Raw genomic sequence first — 16,587 nt, 5'->3', positions numbered from 1 at the left:
CGATAAAATTTAATTTTTAGTGATCGATAGGGGGTGTAAACGAGCCGGGCCGAGCCCGAGCTCGACCAGGCTAGAGCTCGGCTCGTTAGGTTTTTATGAAGCTCGAGCTAGAGCTCGGCTCGGTTCGAGCCTACTTCTTTGAGCTAGAGCTCGGCTCGCGAGTAAAACCCAAAGCTCGAGCTTGACTCCACTCGGCTCGAACTATTTTGAGAACAACCTTAAATAAGCTAAAAGCTCGGCTCGAGCTCACTTCAACATCGCTTAAACGAGCAAAGCTCGGCTCTAGCTCGGCTCATCAATGTTATCATCATTATTAATATATTATATATATAAAAATTAAAATTTTGTATGGGCTCGTTTAGGCTCGCAAGCCTAAACAAGCTTTGTATTTCAGGCTCGAGCTCGGGCTCGATAACAAAACGAGCTCTATTTCAGGCTCGAGCTCGGGCCCGGGCTCGTTAAGGCTCGGCTCGTTCAAGCTTTTTACCGAGCCGATCACGAGTAGCTCACCCCTAGTGATAGATAAGTAGATAATTAACCCTCATGAATAAATTCTTGATTCCGCCACTTTTTGTGTGTATGCTTGATGAAAACACAGAATATAAATGTTTGCTTGTCAATTGAATAAATAAACCACTGAAAACTATATAATTAAAATATGTTTCACTGGTGAGATAACGGTAATTTTAATATCAAAGTAAAATCGACATTTCAATTTAAACATCATCAACTGTGAAAATCTTAGATAATCGAGACCATTTTATCGCTTGTAAGAGATACCACGAAAAGGATTTTGTATTTTTTTTTTTTTTTAGAAGGTGAACTTCATTAGAACCAATCGAACCACCTCAAACTGAGGAGTCCCTCCAAAAAAAAACAATGAAAGTTACATAATTACAAATTTACCCCAATTTTGCCACGACAAATTTTTGAACCTCGACCTACTTTTAAACCATAAAAAGCCGGAAGCCTTTAACTCACTAATAATGACATCCGCTCTAACCTCCTTGTTCTCGAACCTCGCTTTGTTCCTAGCTTTCCAAATGAACCAAGCTGCAATCCTGGCGATGCCTTTGAAAGCTTCCTTTTTATCTAGGGTAAGGCCAACATGCTCATGAATCTCCACTATGTCTTTGAAACCAAAGAAAAACAAATTCTGAACCTTAACCCACTTGCTAATGTGATTCCAAACAACCGATGCCGTATAGCAAGCCGAAAAAAATATGAGAAACCGAGTCCTCCCCATCCCTGCATAGGACACACGACTCATCCTGGACATTAATGTTTCTGTGTTTTAGAGCTTCCACCGTCGCGATTTTGTTCATGGCCGCTCTCCAAACGAAGATATTACACTTGTCGGGAATCCACGTACAGTCTTCTATCGGCTCCTGTAGGTGAGGGGGATGCCGTCCTTCATTATTCAGGAGTTTTTTAACAGCTTTCACACTATATTCCTTGTTGGCCGCCCCAATCCACTCCCAAACATCCTCACTATCAGAAAGGGGCACATGATGCAACTTTCCACATAAACCAGCCAACTCATTAACCTCTACCTCAGCCGAGATTGGCCTGGCCCAGGCCCAGGCCCAGGCCCAAACATAACTGGGTAAAAAACTGCTCGCCGCCGACCCTCCATTCAGCCGGTCCGCCACCAAGCACCTCTTCTCCTTTTCGATCTTGAATAATTCTGGATAGACATCTTTTAGCGGCTCGTTACATAACCAAGGGTCCAGCCAAAAGGATGTATTTGCCCCGTTGCCAACTTTGCTTCTAAAAAAATTCCTCAACGGACGCCCTTCCACCGTGGATTTAGAGAGAACTTTCGCTATGTTGCACCAAACCCCACCCATTGATCTTCTAAACGGAAGAAAATCCCAGTTGAGCCTCGTATTGTGAATAGCTTTCACAACTCTAACCCACAACTTGTTCCTTTCCGTTTTCAACCTCCACCCCCATTTGGAAAGGAGCGACACATTGATGTTTTTAAGCTTACTCAAACCGAGACCCCCTTGAATTTTAGGAAGGGTGACCGATTCCCAAGACACCCAATGAAGCTTCTTTATTCCCTCGTTTCCTCCCCACAAAAACTTTCTGATTTTAGCTTCCAAATCCGCAATCACTTTACTTGGGGCTTTGAACAGGGAGAAATAATAGTTTGGAAGACTCTCAAGCACAGATTTGATAAGCACAACTTTGCCCCCAATAGAAAGCAAAGAGGCCTTCCAACTGGACAACCGGGCGTCAAAAATCTCATAAATCGGGCTCCAATTGGCGACCCGGTTCATATTCGCACCAACTTTAACCCCCAGGTAACAAAAAGGAAAGGAGCCGACCCTACAACCAATAATCGAAGCCATCGAATCAAGGTCCTCCGCTCCCACACCCATGCCAAAAATATTAGATTTATCTAAATTTATCTTCAAGCCCGAGCACACGTGGAAAATTCTCAAAATCCGAACCACATTTAGGATACTGACCTCCGACCAATCCCCTAAAATGATGGCATCGTCCGCATAAAATAGGTGAGATATAATGGGCCCATTGTTAGGTGTTTTCGTCCCGTTTATAAGCCCTTCCAACCTCGCCTTATCAAGCAAACATGAAAGAACATCCATAACCAAAATGAAGAGAAACGGCGAAATAGGGTCTCCTTGTCTAAGACCCTTGTAACACTGAAACTCGAACGCCGGCGACCCGTTGACAAGCACCGAAGATCTCTCGGATTTTAGAATACCCTTGATCCAAAGACACCAACACTCCGGGAAACCTTTTCTAGACATAGTATCCAGAAGAAAATTCCAATTTACATTATCGTAGGCTTTTTCAAAATCAATCTTGAAGAAAAAACCTTTTTTTTGAACTTTTTACCCCACGCGAACAATTCATTGACCATAAGGGGACCATCCAGGATAAAATTCCCTTCCAAGAACGCGGATTGCGAGTCCGACACTACCGACCCAATGACCTTCTTCAACCGATTCGCAAGAACCTTAGAGACAACCTTGCTAATGATTCCAATGAGATTGATAGGCCTATAGTTTTTTAACTCCACCGGATCTTTAATCTTAGGAACTAGCGTGATAAAGGAGGAACCGCTACCCACACTGAACTCCCCATTGACAAAGAAAGAATCTAGCACCTCCTTAAAATCCCTTTCGAATAAATGCCAAAACTTTTTAATAAATCTCATATTAATGCCATCAGGACCAGGAGACTTGTCACTGCCACAATCCGCCACTGCGGCTTTTATTTCCTCCTCCGAAAACTGCTGAATTAAAAACAACCTATCCGACTCTTCCAGAATCTTCGAATTATCATAGTTCACCTGCGGCCTTATCGTCCATTCCTCCTTGAAGCGGCTGCGAATAAATGTCATAATTTCCCTTTTAACTTTGTATTAGCATCCTCTTCTGAGGCCCACCTAACTCTAGCTCTTTGCTTAGCTTCCGAACACTTTTTCAAGTCCATTTCCATAATAACTTCTTCGCATTAACACACTGTAATGGGTGTGCATGGTTCAACGATTTTATAACTGCTTTTCGTTCGGTGTAATATTTCCCACTTTATCTATTTTATTTTTACAATGTTGAGAGTCGCTGCCGTTGTGGCATTGATGCTACTTGGCACAGTTTTACGAACGTTTTTAACCTATTAAATTTTTTACTAATATTTTGTTTCGGTTTACCCCTATACTTCCTTTACTTAAAAACTATTTTTTACGTGCATATTTTATGTACGGGTAGGTATAAATATGATTTGTTCTACATTCCGACGTAAACTTTTTTTTATAGACGAGTCAGGTCAAATATAATACGTTTTCGTTTAAAGAAACCATTTTTACGTGCATATTTTTATGTACGTTTTGGTATAAATTCAAGTTGTTCTATGTTTGGACGTAAACTTTTTTGGGAAATGATTCAGGTCAAATATAATATTTTTCGTGTTTATTTTATGTATGTTTCATAAAGTTTGTTTCGAATCGAGTGGAGTCAAATTATGGTTTCTTTTTCTCCCTTTTTTTTCGAAAGCTCTAATTAATCCCTTTCGATTACATGTGCAGATTTTCCTTCATACCCGTTACGTTTTCTATGTATGAGTTGGGTCACATATAATACGTTATGATTGTTCGATATGAATTTGATTTACTTTACGTTTGATCCAATAACAATGCTTATACAGGTTACATTGAGTTCAACTGCATACGTCGAAATGTGTATTTTCATATGGTTCATGCATCATATGATGTTTGAACCAATCCATTCAATGTTTACGATGTACCCGCACCGCAACGCGGGTGGGTCTTAATCCTAGTTGAACTAAAATTCCAATATGTAAACTTAATACGGTAGAACCGTAGAAGCAGACGACGAGATTGACAAGGTATATCTGATCTGTTCACGGACTGTAAGGTCTGACCTGATTTGCCTTGCACGATCCGTAAAAGGCCTAAATTCAGTCTGAGACCATAATTGGGTTACGGACTTTAAAATACCATGCTTGCAAAATACTTTGAGCAAATTTAAGCACATGCGGTAGTAGTAAATGTATCCATGAACTGAGTCATAAAGATGGGGGTATAGGCTTAATCCCTGACAATTGTTGTGATGTGTACGATTGGTCTATGACTAAATTCATAAGCAGTTGTCATAAATCAAGATATTCATTTCATGACTATTTAAACATTCTTTATGAATGTGTTTGTTAATTGTATTTACTAGTGAAAGCTGACATATTTTAAAGATTGACTCGCAGGTGTTAATTCTAAGGCGTAGGCTAGGTTGTGTTCGATTTGTCGCCTTGGAAGTTGCGACTCCACTAACGAATGCCTATGATGTCGCCAAGTCACCTTTGATTTTATAGATGCACATTTGGATTGTTTTGTAACGTATGTTAATATTTACTATTTTTATAAAATTTCGAGTTTTGAATAAGCTCGTATTTTTCATTGCTATTATACTATTATTTTCGCATTATGTTATACAGTTGTCGCACGAATGCCCACACACAGGACCACCAAGAGAGTGGGTTGTGGTAGTGTGTAATTACATATTATGTGCCTACGTGCTATTTGGTGTGTGTCGTTGATGTAGAGTCAATTTAAGTGGTCTTGTGTGTCACACCCCAATCGATGACGGAAACATCGGAGCGAGACGAAAACGAGATTGCAAGAGACATCATAACAAGACTACATGACAATAATCTAAAGATAAGATTTCATTTCATTACCAAGGATCCGAATAAATCTTTGGAAAGGAAATAACGACAAGGTAACAATTAAAAGAGCAAAACATAATCTAAACTAAAGTGAGTTTCTAGTCCATCCGACTAGATTTCTTTTAACGCATCATCATCATGCTCCTGCAATATATATATATAGAGTAGGAGTTGAGTAGAAAGTGGGTTTTTCCTAAAAAGTCTAGGAAGCAATCAGAATGCGACATGTGGCATTGAAGATTTTTAACTAGAAGGGCAATTGTGTACTTTCACATTCTATTTTTATTTTTGGAATTTATCTTCATTAACTAATTATCCATGTCCATATTTTGTAACCGTTTTTCTCCATGATTTTCTGAATAATTTGTTTTCGAAATCTAAACCAATCGCATATTCCATTGTTCAGAAGATTACTGGAAATTATCAGCATGTTCTTGGTGCTGTGTTTTAACAATTTACAGGGCTAAAGTCATTTTTTTATAGATCCCATAATATAAAGGTGGTTTTGTAATTGGCAGATTACTGTTTTGTAATCTGCTTGCTATTAAAACACAACGTCAAGAAATCTTCCAGCATTACCAGCATGGATGGTAAAACACAGCGTATGAATCTGCTTACTGTTAAAACACAACTGTATGAATCTGAATGCTAAAACACAACTGCATGAATCTGCTTGTTGTTAAAACACAACTGTATGAATCTGAATGCTAAAACACAACTGTATGAATCTGCTTGCTGTTAAAACACAACTGTATGAATCTGCTTGCTGTTAAAATACAATTGTATGAATCTGCTTGCTGTTAAAACACAACTGTATGAATCTGAATGCTAAAACACAACTGTATGAATCTGCTTGCTATTAAAACACAACTGTATGAATCTGAATGCTAAAACATAACTGTATGAATCTGCTTACTGCTAAAACACAACTGTATTAATTTGCTTGCTGTTAAAACACATCGTCAAGAAAACGGAGATGATACGAACAGTATTTGAATGGTGATGATGAACTCGGAGATGGTGGATATGGAGAAGTGTTTTAATTTGATCCGGTGCTCTCCATCCTTTCTAAAGTTATCTTCTTCCATGATTGTAGTTATTTTTGGTAGGGATTGGGGTTTCGAAGATGGGTTTGGAGAGAAAGAGGGAAAATCGTGTGAAATTAGGGACTGGGTTTGACTGACGGTTATCTAAATGATTTAAAACACGATATATTGACAAAATTGCCCCTAGTCTTTTAAAACAATGAATTAAATAAACTAAAAAATTACAAGATTGTCATTGACTTCATCTTAACCATTAAACACACCCATTAGATGGCCCAGATCGCCATCTAGATCTGGATCCATCATGTTTCTTTTCAACCCTTCAAGATCTAGATCTGGACCCGTCATTTAGATCTGGATCCATCATGTTTCTTTTCAAACCCCATGAAGACGGATCCTCTTTGGTTTATTTTGAAGAAAATCGTACACGAAGAAGATGATGAATCAGATATCGAAGAGAAGGCTGAAGTTTTTGTTCGAAACCAGGGAAAGATCCGGTGAAATTACACATTTTTTTACGTTTTTGAGGAGGCTGAAGGGGTTTGTTCGAAAATCTTGTTCAAGAAGGTGAATAAGTATGTTTTTTTTTTCAGCTTTGTTTGCAAATCTACACTTTTTTAGTCTGCATTTTTGTTGTGTTTTGTGGATCTGCAATTTTTTTGTTCAAGAAGATGGAGGTTTTTAAGTTCTTGTTTTATGGGTTTATTGTTTTTATTATTGATTGCATCAATTTTTTTATGTAAAATTTGTTTCAGATCTGTACCAACCAAAACAATTTGAAGATGATGTTTCAGATGTTGAAAATGATTCAAAAGATGTTTGATGTTGAACATAGTTACGAAATGTAACAATCAAGGAAAAAATGCATGTTACATTTTTTCGTATTACATAAATAATGCACTTTACTGAAAATAAAGTGCATTGTTACACTTTTTTTAGAATGTTGTAAAAATAAAGTGTATTGTTACATTTTTTCCCAAATTTTGTAAAAACAAAGTGACTGTTACAGAAACAAAGTGTGTTGTTACATTTTTTTTTGTGTTAGAATTGTAACAATCAATCAAAGCAAAAATGTCTGTTACATTTTTTGTGTTACAGAAATAATGTCCGTTACAGAAAATAAAGTGCATTTGATCATGTAAAAATTATATGTTACGTTTCTATGTAATATTTTATGTTACAGAAATAAAGTGTGTTATTACAAATGTGGCATAAATTGATAATTAAAAAATGCATGTTACATTTTTTTGTGTTACATAAATAATGCACGTTACTGAAAATAAAGTGCACTATTACACTTTTTTAGATTGTTATAAAAATAAAGTGTGTTGTTACATTTTTTCTCAGATTATTGTAAAAACAAAGTGACTGTTATAGAAACAAAGTGTGTTGTTACATTTTTTGTATTAGAAATGTAACAATCAATCAAAGCAAAAATATCTGTTACATTTTTTGTGTTACAGAAATAATGTCCGTTACAGAAAATAAAGTGCATTTAATCTTGTAAAAATTATATGTTACGTTTCTATGTAATATTTTATGTTACAGAAATAAAGTGTGTTATTACAAATGTGGCATAAATTGATAATTAAAAAATGTATGTTACATTTTTTATATAATATAAATACAGATGTATATAAAAAAAACAAAAAATCTGATTTATATAAAAAATGAAAAAAGCAGAATTACATCAAAAGAAACCAAAATCTGACACATGCATGTAGACTTTTTGTTTGTTTGTAAGAAATAAATGTAAGAGTGTTCCCATTTTACCCTTCACGTACATCATATATATTTAAATATTGAGAGAAAGGGGGAAATGCCACAGATATCCAAAAATTAATCTTAGTCATCCATGCATCATAATCAATAGTTGTTATTGGGTTTTCAGGGTTTATTCAACTCAAGTGGGTTTCCAATTTATCCTTGCCCTATATATATATATATATATATATATATATATATATATATATATATTAAAGTAACATGTCAACACAAAAATGCATTGGTGGCATACAAGTTTGATGTACTAGCATAAGTATAAAAGAATTTAACGAGATCCACATGGCAAATGTATACTAAGGCATAAACATAACATGAACTAGCATGCATCACATACGTGTCAACTCAAAGATTCCACCAGCGTAATCTTGTCGTCGCAACAACAAGACCGTTTGTATGATTGTCATTCTTAACATAGACCCATCAACGGGCGGTGTGCTACTCCTATAGTGCTATACATGTTAAATGACAAAGTATAGTGCAAGAATGACTTTCTTGGATATATGTATTCCTAAAATATAATGTAGGGTAAATTACTTTTTGAGTCCCTGTGTTTTATGGGTTTTAACCACTTGAGTCCAAAAGCAAAAAGTTTAACGACCCGAGTCCCCATAAGCATTTTCTTTAACCATTTGAGTCCAAATTTCTAACACTGTTAGAATTTTTTGGTTAAATATTGTTAAATGACCTAAATACCCTTATATTTAAAAATAAAAAACACTCTCTCTCTTTCTTCAACCTTATATTTCCAGATCTTCCTTTCCAACAGCTCTCAACTCCTTCACCTTCTGCTGATTCAAACCTAGGGCTCAGATCACCTTCACGTCGCCGGTTCAGACAACCTTCAACCTCCGTCTTCAAACACCCCGTCGTCGCTCGTCATCAACACCACCTCCACTTCGCCGATCACCCACCTTCATCAACACCGGCCGTCGCCTACCTCCACCCATTTCGAAGTTCTACCGCTGAATCGTTGATTTCTTATAATGAATTCGAAGTTTTTTTATTTTCTTTTTACGATTATTAATTTTTGATGATTTTGAAGTTTTTATGATTATTATTAATTTTGATTTTGATTTCGTTTTTGTTGAAAGTCGCTTTGCAATGCATGTGGAATCAAATACAACAAGAAGAGAAGATCACAAATGAGTGGATGTGATAAAAGCAAAAGAAAAACATCGATTTGTTGAAGGTGAGAGTGATGGTGATCGATCAAAAACAAGCTACGAGCAGAAGAACAAGCTGCTATACTATTGATGGTAATCTCTTGTGGTGGCTCTCTGTATTGAGTTTTTCAATTTGGGGGAAATTCAAAACCCTAACTAATTAATAGTGTTCCAACCCTAGCTTAGGGGCGAAATTTTCAATGTTTATGTTTTGGTTAACAACTCATTACTCATACTGTTTACGGCATTTTCATTCCAACAGTTGTCTTGATGGTGGAGGTGTGGTGGTGGGATGGAGGTGGTTTAGGTTTAGAGAGAGAGAGAGATAACGAAAGATGAGAGAACAGGTCTTTAGAAAGAAATGAGTGAGAGAAAAAATAGTTTCTTTATTTATTTTTAATAAGGGTAAATTACTTTTTGAGTCACTGTGTTTTATGGGTTTTAACCACTTGAGTCCAAAAGCAAAAAGTTTAACGACCTGAGTCCCTATAAGCATTTTCTTTAACCATTTGAGTCCAAATTTCTAACATTGTTAGAATTTTTGATTAAATATTATTAAATGACCAAAATACCCTTATAGTTATACAATAAAAAAATAAATGCCCCTATATTAAAAAATAGAAAAATAAAAATAAACAACAGAACTTAGGGGCTGTTTGTTTAGGTCTGAATGGCCCCATTAAGAGGAAACCTCTGAATCGGTCAGAGGTTAAGGTGTTTGTTTCACGAAATATGCACCTCTTAATGAAACCATTCAGATCTGAATGGTTCAGCACTTTTTGAGATCTGAATGGAACTTTTGACAAGCCTGCCCTTCTTCCTCAGCCCTAATCATCTTCCTCATGAACGCATCTTCAGCCTTCACCTCCGCATCAATTCCACAACCCCATTCCTCTCATCTCCTCTCATCCACAGATGTCCATCACTCCTCCACATCCTCTCCGTCGCCGCCCCTCCTCCACAGCCTCTCTGTCGCCGCCACAACTCCTCAGCCTTCACCTCCACGGCCGAACCTCCACAGAGCTGCCGCCCTCTCCCTCAATCGGACCTCAACAGCGTCGCCGTCCTCCTTAGCCGACACCTCTACAGCGCTCCTCCTCAGCCGACACCACCGCCGTCGATTAAGGTATGAATTCTGAAGTTGAAATATATGTTTGAACTGATCAGCTGTTTACTTTTTGATTCTCTCTGTATATAAATAACATGAATATTGTGTTTAATTTGCTGTATGTGAAGGTAGATTGAATTGAACTGAATGATTCATCGTTGTCTGCTGTTTGATTCTCTAGGTGTATAATAATAACATGAATATTATGTTTCATTTGCTGTTTGAATATTATGTTGGTAGATTGAATTGAACTGATTCTCTGTGTATATAACAATATGTATATTTCATTCAACCCAAAGTAGTTCAGAGGGCTAAAAATGTCATTTTACATCGTCATTCAGAGGTGCAACCAAACAACACTTTACTGGTTCAGCACTTACTGGTTCAGAGTCTCTTAACCATTCAGACCTCTTATTCATTCAGCACTTATTGATTCAGATGTTGCCAAACAGCCCCTTACCCTCTCTTTAACACCCAGTCTCTCTCTCTCTCCAAACAACCACCACCGTAACCATTCTCCAGCCACCGGTAAGTTTTCTCTCCGGCCATCAGAACTCTAGTTCAATCCCGAGAGAGATGATGACTCAGATCAAATCTGAAAGTAAAGCATCAGGGCAGGTTCTTTCAATGGAGAGTTCTAGTCAACCTTTATATACTGGATATCAAAATCAAGTTCAATCAGGTATGATTTTCCAGGGTTTAGAAAATGACATGTCTCAATCCAAAAAGCAATTCCATATGATTGAAAACAAGATTGAATTTCAAGGTGATATGGAGGGCACTCAAAAGGGGGCGTCATCAGAATTGAATTCATCACTTAGTACTGAGCTGGATGAAATCTCACTAGAAGCAACTACTTAGTGAAATCTCATCACTAATTTCACATCAATCTCACTCAAAACAAGTTCCAATTTAAACAACACAAACAAAATCAACAAACAACCAAAACTGTTTCCCACAAGCTTTCTGTAAACATCAGACCTTCTCCTTCCTCCTCCGATCTTTCTCTCTCTAACCCTATCTCTCTCTCCCGCGCTTAACTACCGCCACACGCCACCACCGGTTGGTGGTGGTTGGCCGTCTAACCGAGGGTAACAGGGAGGTGTTGGGGTTTTACAGGGGTGCGTGTGGAGTGTGGCTCGCCGGAGAAGAAGGAGGGCAGTTGGGGTGTGTGGGTGGTTGTCGCCGGTGAACGAGAAGACGCCGGAGATCGCCATAGGTGCGACTCCGGTCGTCTGAGTTGCAACAGAGAAAGAGGGGGTTTAGGTGAACGGGTTGTAAGGGTGGCGCTTGTCGGAGAAGATAGCCGGAGCTCCGATCTCCGGTGTGTACTCGAGAGAAAACAGAGACTTGGATTTGTGTGCGGCTGTAAGTTTGGGAGAGATGTAGAACTTTTAGGGTTTTATAAGGGTAAAGAAGAAGACAGGGGCATTTTATTCTTTTAATAGAAAACTAACAGAAAATATGGATGGTGTTAGAAATTTGGACTCAAATGGTTAAGGAAAATGCTTATAGGGACTCAGGTCGTTAAACTTTTTGCTTTTGGACTCAACTAGTTAAAACCAATAAAACACAGGGACTCAAAAAGTAATTTACCCTTTTAATAATAAGGGTAATTTGGTCATTTAACAAAATTTAACAAAAAAAATCTAACAGTGTTAGAAATTTGGACTCAAATGGTTAAGAAAAGTGGTTATAGGGACTCAGGGCGTTAAACATTTTGATTTTGGACTCTAGTGGTTAAAACCATCAAAACACAGGGGCTCAAAAAGTAATTTACCCTATAATGTATAAAGCATGTATATTGGATTCGTTTGTATGAATAAAGTATTTGGATATGTGTGTTTGTGTGAGCTTTAATATGGTAACATATATTGCACCTAAAAGTGTAAAAATGAAAAGAAGATCATGTATGCTCACGATTTGCAAAAGCTTCAAAAAAATGCGAGTAATTAGCCTTGTGACGTTAGAAATGCCGAGGTCATCCTACAAGAGGAACGAAGGCGTGTGAGTTCAATGGTTAAAAGTGATGTGTTTAACAAATGTTTTTACTTAAGAAAGTGGGGTAGCCCATAACCCATATTAACATAAACGGGCCGGATTAGGGTTGGGTGGGAGTAAAGAATCAACACAACACTAGATTCGGTTTATTTAAATATCAAACTGAAAAATTCTTTTTCATACAAACTTCTCTTTCTCTCTCCTCTCTCATCTGCTTTCTCTCTCTACAAACCCTAAAAAGGCCATTTTCACCAACACAAGTAAGCTCTCTCTCTCTCTCTCTCACTGTTACATCTCTCTCTCTCTCTCTATCCTCAAAGAATGTTTGCCCCTTGATGTAACACATATATTGTACTTTATATCACCGACAAATTGATACCAAAATTTATCTAATTTAGATCTGTTTATTACAAATTTGGCTCTTCATGTGTTGTTTAACGCATTTTAATCAGACATTGAATACAGATCTAGAGTTCTAACGAGTATCTGTTTGTTTTGTCACCGTTTATGTTAGATCTGTTACGTAGACGGTGAAATTAGGGCTTTTTGTTGTTGAATTAGGATTAATTGGATTAATTGATGTGTTAGCACGTGTTTAAATGCACAAATCTTCGAGGTTTGATCTGTTGATTTGATTAGGCTTTGTTGTTGCATCGACATGTTGTTATTGAATTGAAAAAAATTTCACTTTTCTGTTGATGATTGGGGAGAGATTGAATGTTGTTATGAGGTTATGTTGAAATATGTAAAAGATGTAATCTGTTGCCTGCATTTGTAGTTTTAGATGGATGATGATGGATTGAATATGAGAAATTAGGGCTATTTTGTTGTCATATTATGTTTAATTGGATAATTTGACGTGTTAGCATGTATTTAATTGCACAAATTTTCTATATTCGCCTTATTATTCAAATCGCGCTGATTAGGTTTTGGTATTGTATTGACATGTTGATATTGAAATGTAAAGAAATTTACTTTTCTGTTGATAATTTAGGGAGTCGAACTAGCTTAGAGATTGAATGATGTTACGTGAATATGCAAAAGATTTAATCTGTATGGTGTGTTTTTCTGCCTGCATTTGTAGTTTCAGATTGACTCAATATTAAAAATTGGGACTTTTTGTTGTCAAGTTGGATTTAATTGAGTTATTGACGTGTTAGCATCTGTTTAAATGAAAAGATCTTCGATATTCGATATGTTATTGCAAATCTCTTTAATTAGGTTTAGTTATTGTATCGACATTTTGATATTGAATCAAGAAGAAATTTACGTTTCTGTTGATGATTTGGGGAACCTAACAGTTGCTAGTTATTTAGAGATTGAATATTATTATGAGGTTATTTTGAAATATGTAAAAGATATAATCTGTATGGTGTGTTTTTTTCTGCCTGCATTGTAGTTTCAGATGGACGATGATGGATTGAATATGCGAAATTGGGGCTATTATGAACCACCTTCATTTAAGGAACACCTTGGTTTGCAACTGATGTCTCCTATAATTGACCCCCGAGACGTCAAACCTTTATCATCTTCACGGGAAAACCCGTTCATAATGAACCCTAACGGGCTGTCTTACCACTACCCTCGCAATTCAATGGTTCCAGAACCACCTGTTCCAATGCACTATTCGAGGGACGGTTGGATACAACGAGAAAGAATCCTTAGTATGTTACCCGGAAACCATAATTTTTCAGTTATTCCTGATAATTCAGCTTCCCAATCAATGCACATGATGCAGCCAGTCGATTGTTCAAAGGAGATGATTCTAGATGATTACGCAACGGGCGTCGGTGGTGGCGGCGGCGGCGGTGGTGACAGTGGCGGCTCTGACGGTGGTCAGTTGAAAAGAACAGCGGCGGCATTGACTACACCTAAACAGCCAAGAGCTAAGAAGCCAAAGAAAGCACCAGCACCACCTTTACCAAAACAAATCGGGAATACCTCTGGTCAACGGTCAAAGTCAATGAAGAGAAGTATGGATGTGGTGATTAACGGAATTGATATGGATATTTCCGGTATCCCAATACCTGTTTGCTCGTGCACCGGGGTCCCACAACAATGTTACAGATGGGGCTGTGGCGGGTGGCAGTCGGCTTGTTGCACAACCACCATATCAATGTATCCACTTCCGATGAGCACCAAACGTCGTGGGGCTCGGATTGCTGGTAGGAAGATGAGTCAAGGTGCGTTTAAGAAGGTTCTGGAGAAACTTGCATCCGAAGGCTATAATTTTGCTAATGCAATTGACTTGAGGGCTCACTGGGCAAAACATGGTACCAACAAGTTTGTCACCATCAGGTAGATCGAAATCCAACCTTGTTTGGTATTAACTTGTATATATGTCTGTAGCCCTTTGCAGAGGTTTACATTGTACCTCTGTTAATCCATGATTTTTCAGAGTCATGATACCCGTTTTTCTAGAGCGTTTAGACATTTGCGGGTCTCGTAACGTTATTTTATTTTTACTAGAAATTATGCAAAATGCTATTTTTCCGGCCTCTGTTACTGGTAGAGAGTTATGATTCTTGAATCACTTTTATTGATCTCTTTTGTTCAGTTATTACTGTTTTTTTGGCATATGTTTCCATTAAATTAAGTTTTATGGTTGACTTTCTTTGACTTTTAGTTGCACCAAGTGTGGCCCAATACAGTTGAACCAGAATTGTTTTGCCTTTAGCTTTATCCTATGCAATAAAATGTTGGATTTGCTTGTGGTTTAACTGTCACTCTATTTCCTTGTCTTCACTTAGAACACATTTGTTGTGTGTGCCTTTAGTAGCATGTTAAAGAATGTGCTTTCTAGTTTGGGGATCTGAGTACATTGTTTAGTTTCAAATTCACCTGGCAACATGTGTTAATTTGGGTCTAATGGGATTTTCTGGGCCAACTTGGGTCGGTATCTATTTTCCTCAAGAGTCATCATAGAAGTGTACCCTTGTTTTACCACCCATAACAGTTGGGAGTGGCTGTCTTTACTGCTATGTGGTGGTAAAGTAAACGTCGTTATGAAAAATAATATAGTGGGTGAACATGAACCTTCTGTGACTCACCGCGATTGACGCCTACCGTCACCATCGTGGGTGCCACCACCGCTTCTACCTCTAATAGTGGGTGAACCTTCTTTTGCCCATAACCCATTTGGTTTGATTTAAGGTGTTTGTTTTGGCCTTAACTTGTTTTGACATATTAAATTACCTGACCTGACAGCTTTGCCGCTCGTAGTTTCTAATATTGAAATTTTGATTCATATAAAGTTGGTTTTTTATTAACCACTGATTAGAGGCATCAATTGTGTTTGGTTGCGTGTTGCAGGTTGACGGGTTAAATTATTCAACACAAACATGACCCATATTATTATTTGCGTCAATACTTCAATCTTAATCCACACACACTTAAAGCCGTATTACTAAAAAATGAGGTGTTAACTGATCCATGTCAAAAATACTAGAGTTAATAACTCGAATGGTCCATGTGGTTTGCATGGGTTTGATGTTGCCCCCCCCCCCCCCCCCCAAAAAAAAAAAAAAACTATTGTATAGATTTTCTAACATTTGTGATCTCTAAAGGTGGACGGCGTTAAATTCTTAGTTAAGTGCGTGTGAAATTATTTATTGACCGTTAATTATAAAAACAAAATTAAAATAATTTTAAAGTTTCAAAATCAAATAGTAGGTTAGTAAAGAAGTTAAATGTATATTAGATAAATGCCATAGTGCCATACCCCCATCCATACTTCTAGCCACCAGTCATCTCCATCATCATCCCTAACCCTTCTTATCCGGTGAATGTGTTTTCCAGCGAACCTTTCATCTCCAGTGAACCTTTCATCCAGGATTGTTCTGATGCTGTTTGCACAACACCAGCCTTGTGTTCGCCAACACTACCACCATCTCGTTTCACAATCAGGGAAGAAGACTCACAACCATCAACATCCACCCAAACTTCATTTAATCTCCCAAAGAGCTTAGGTGGAGAATTATATTGTGCAATTGAGTATGCAAAGCTACTATGCAGATGTTCAAATTTGCACCTTCGATATATTGGAACTTCCTGTAAAACAAGACCTTAGACCGTGATGTATGGTGGGGCGGGGGTTGGGGGGCATGAGTTGACACGTGGAGTTCGACCCCCCCCCCCCCGGGCGGTGAGTGACACGTCCGTGAGGTATGGCGGGGCGTGGCTAGCCCGCGTGGCTTGGCAGTTTATTAAAAAAAACAAAAATTAAAAAATACACACAACATTAAAAAAAAGCCTAAAATTTTATTAAATT

At 37.6% G+C, this 16,587-nt stretch overlaps 1 protein-coding gene and 1 long non-coding RNA gene across 3 annotated transcripts; both read left to right on the top strand.

Moving 5' to 3' along the window:
* The first annotated feature begins 6,611 nt into the window (after positions 1-6,611).
* On the top strand, positions 6,612-7,115 carry LOC110909575. 2 transcript variants are annotated; one of them, XR_002575460.1, is made up of 2 exons: positions 6,612-6,827; positions 7,016-7,115. It is a non-coding gene; the product is annotated as an uncharacterized LOC110909575 (long non-coding RNA). The 2 variants fall into 2 exon arrangements; XR_004880702.1 differs by having other exon boundaries at positions 6,612-6,835.
* A 5,329-nt stretch (positions 7,116-12,444) lies between these two features.
* Positions 12,445-14,877, top strand: LOC110911315 (protein BASIC PENTACYSTEINE2). Its single transcript, XM_022155919.2, has 2 exons — positions 12,445-12,577; positions 13,717-14,877. The coding sequence occupies exon 2, from the start codon at positions 13,723-13,725 to the stop codon at positions 14,617-14,619; it is 897 nt and encodes a 298-aa protein (XP_022011611.1). The 5' UTR covers positions 12,445-12,577; positions 13,717-13,722; the 3' UTR covers positions 14,620-14,877.
* The last annotated feature ends 1,710 nt before the right edge of the window (positions 14,878-16,587 follow it).

This window comes from Helianthus annuus, chromosome 15, assembly GCF_002127325.2.
Source record: "Helianthus annuus cultivar XRQ/B chromosome 15, HanXRQr2.0-SUNRISE, whole genome shotgun sequence".
Taxonomy (NCBI): domain Eukaryota; kingdom Viridiplantae; phylum Streptophyta; class Magnoliopsida; order Asterales; family Asteraceae; genus Helianthus; species Helianthus annuus.
Note: the sequence above shows the minus strand (reverse complement) of the source record. Positions and strands in the feature narration are given on the sequence as shown.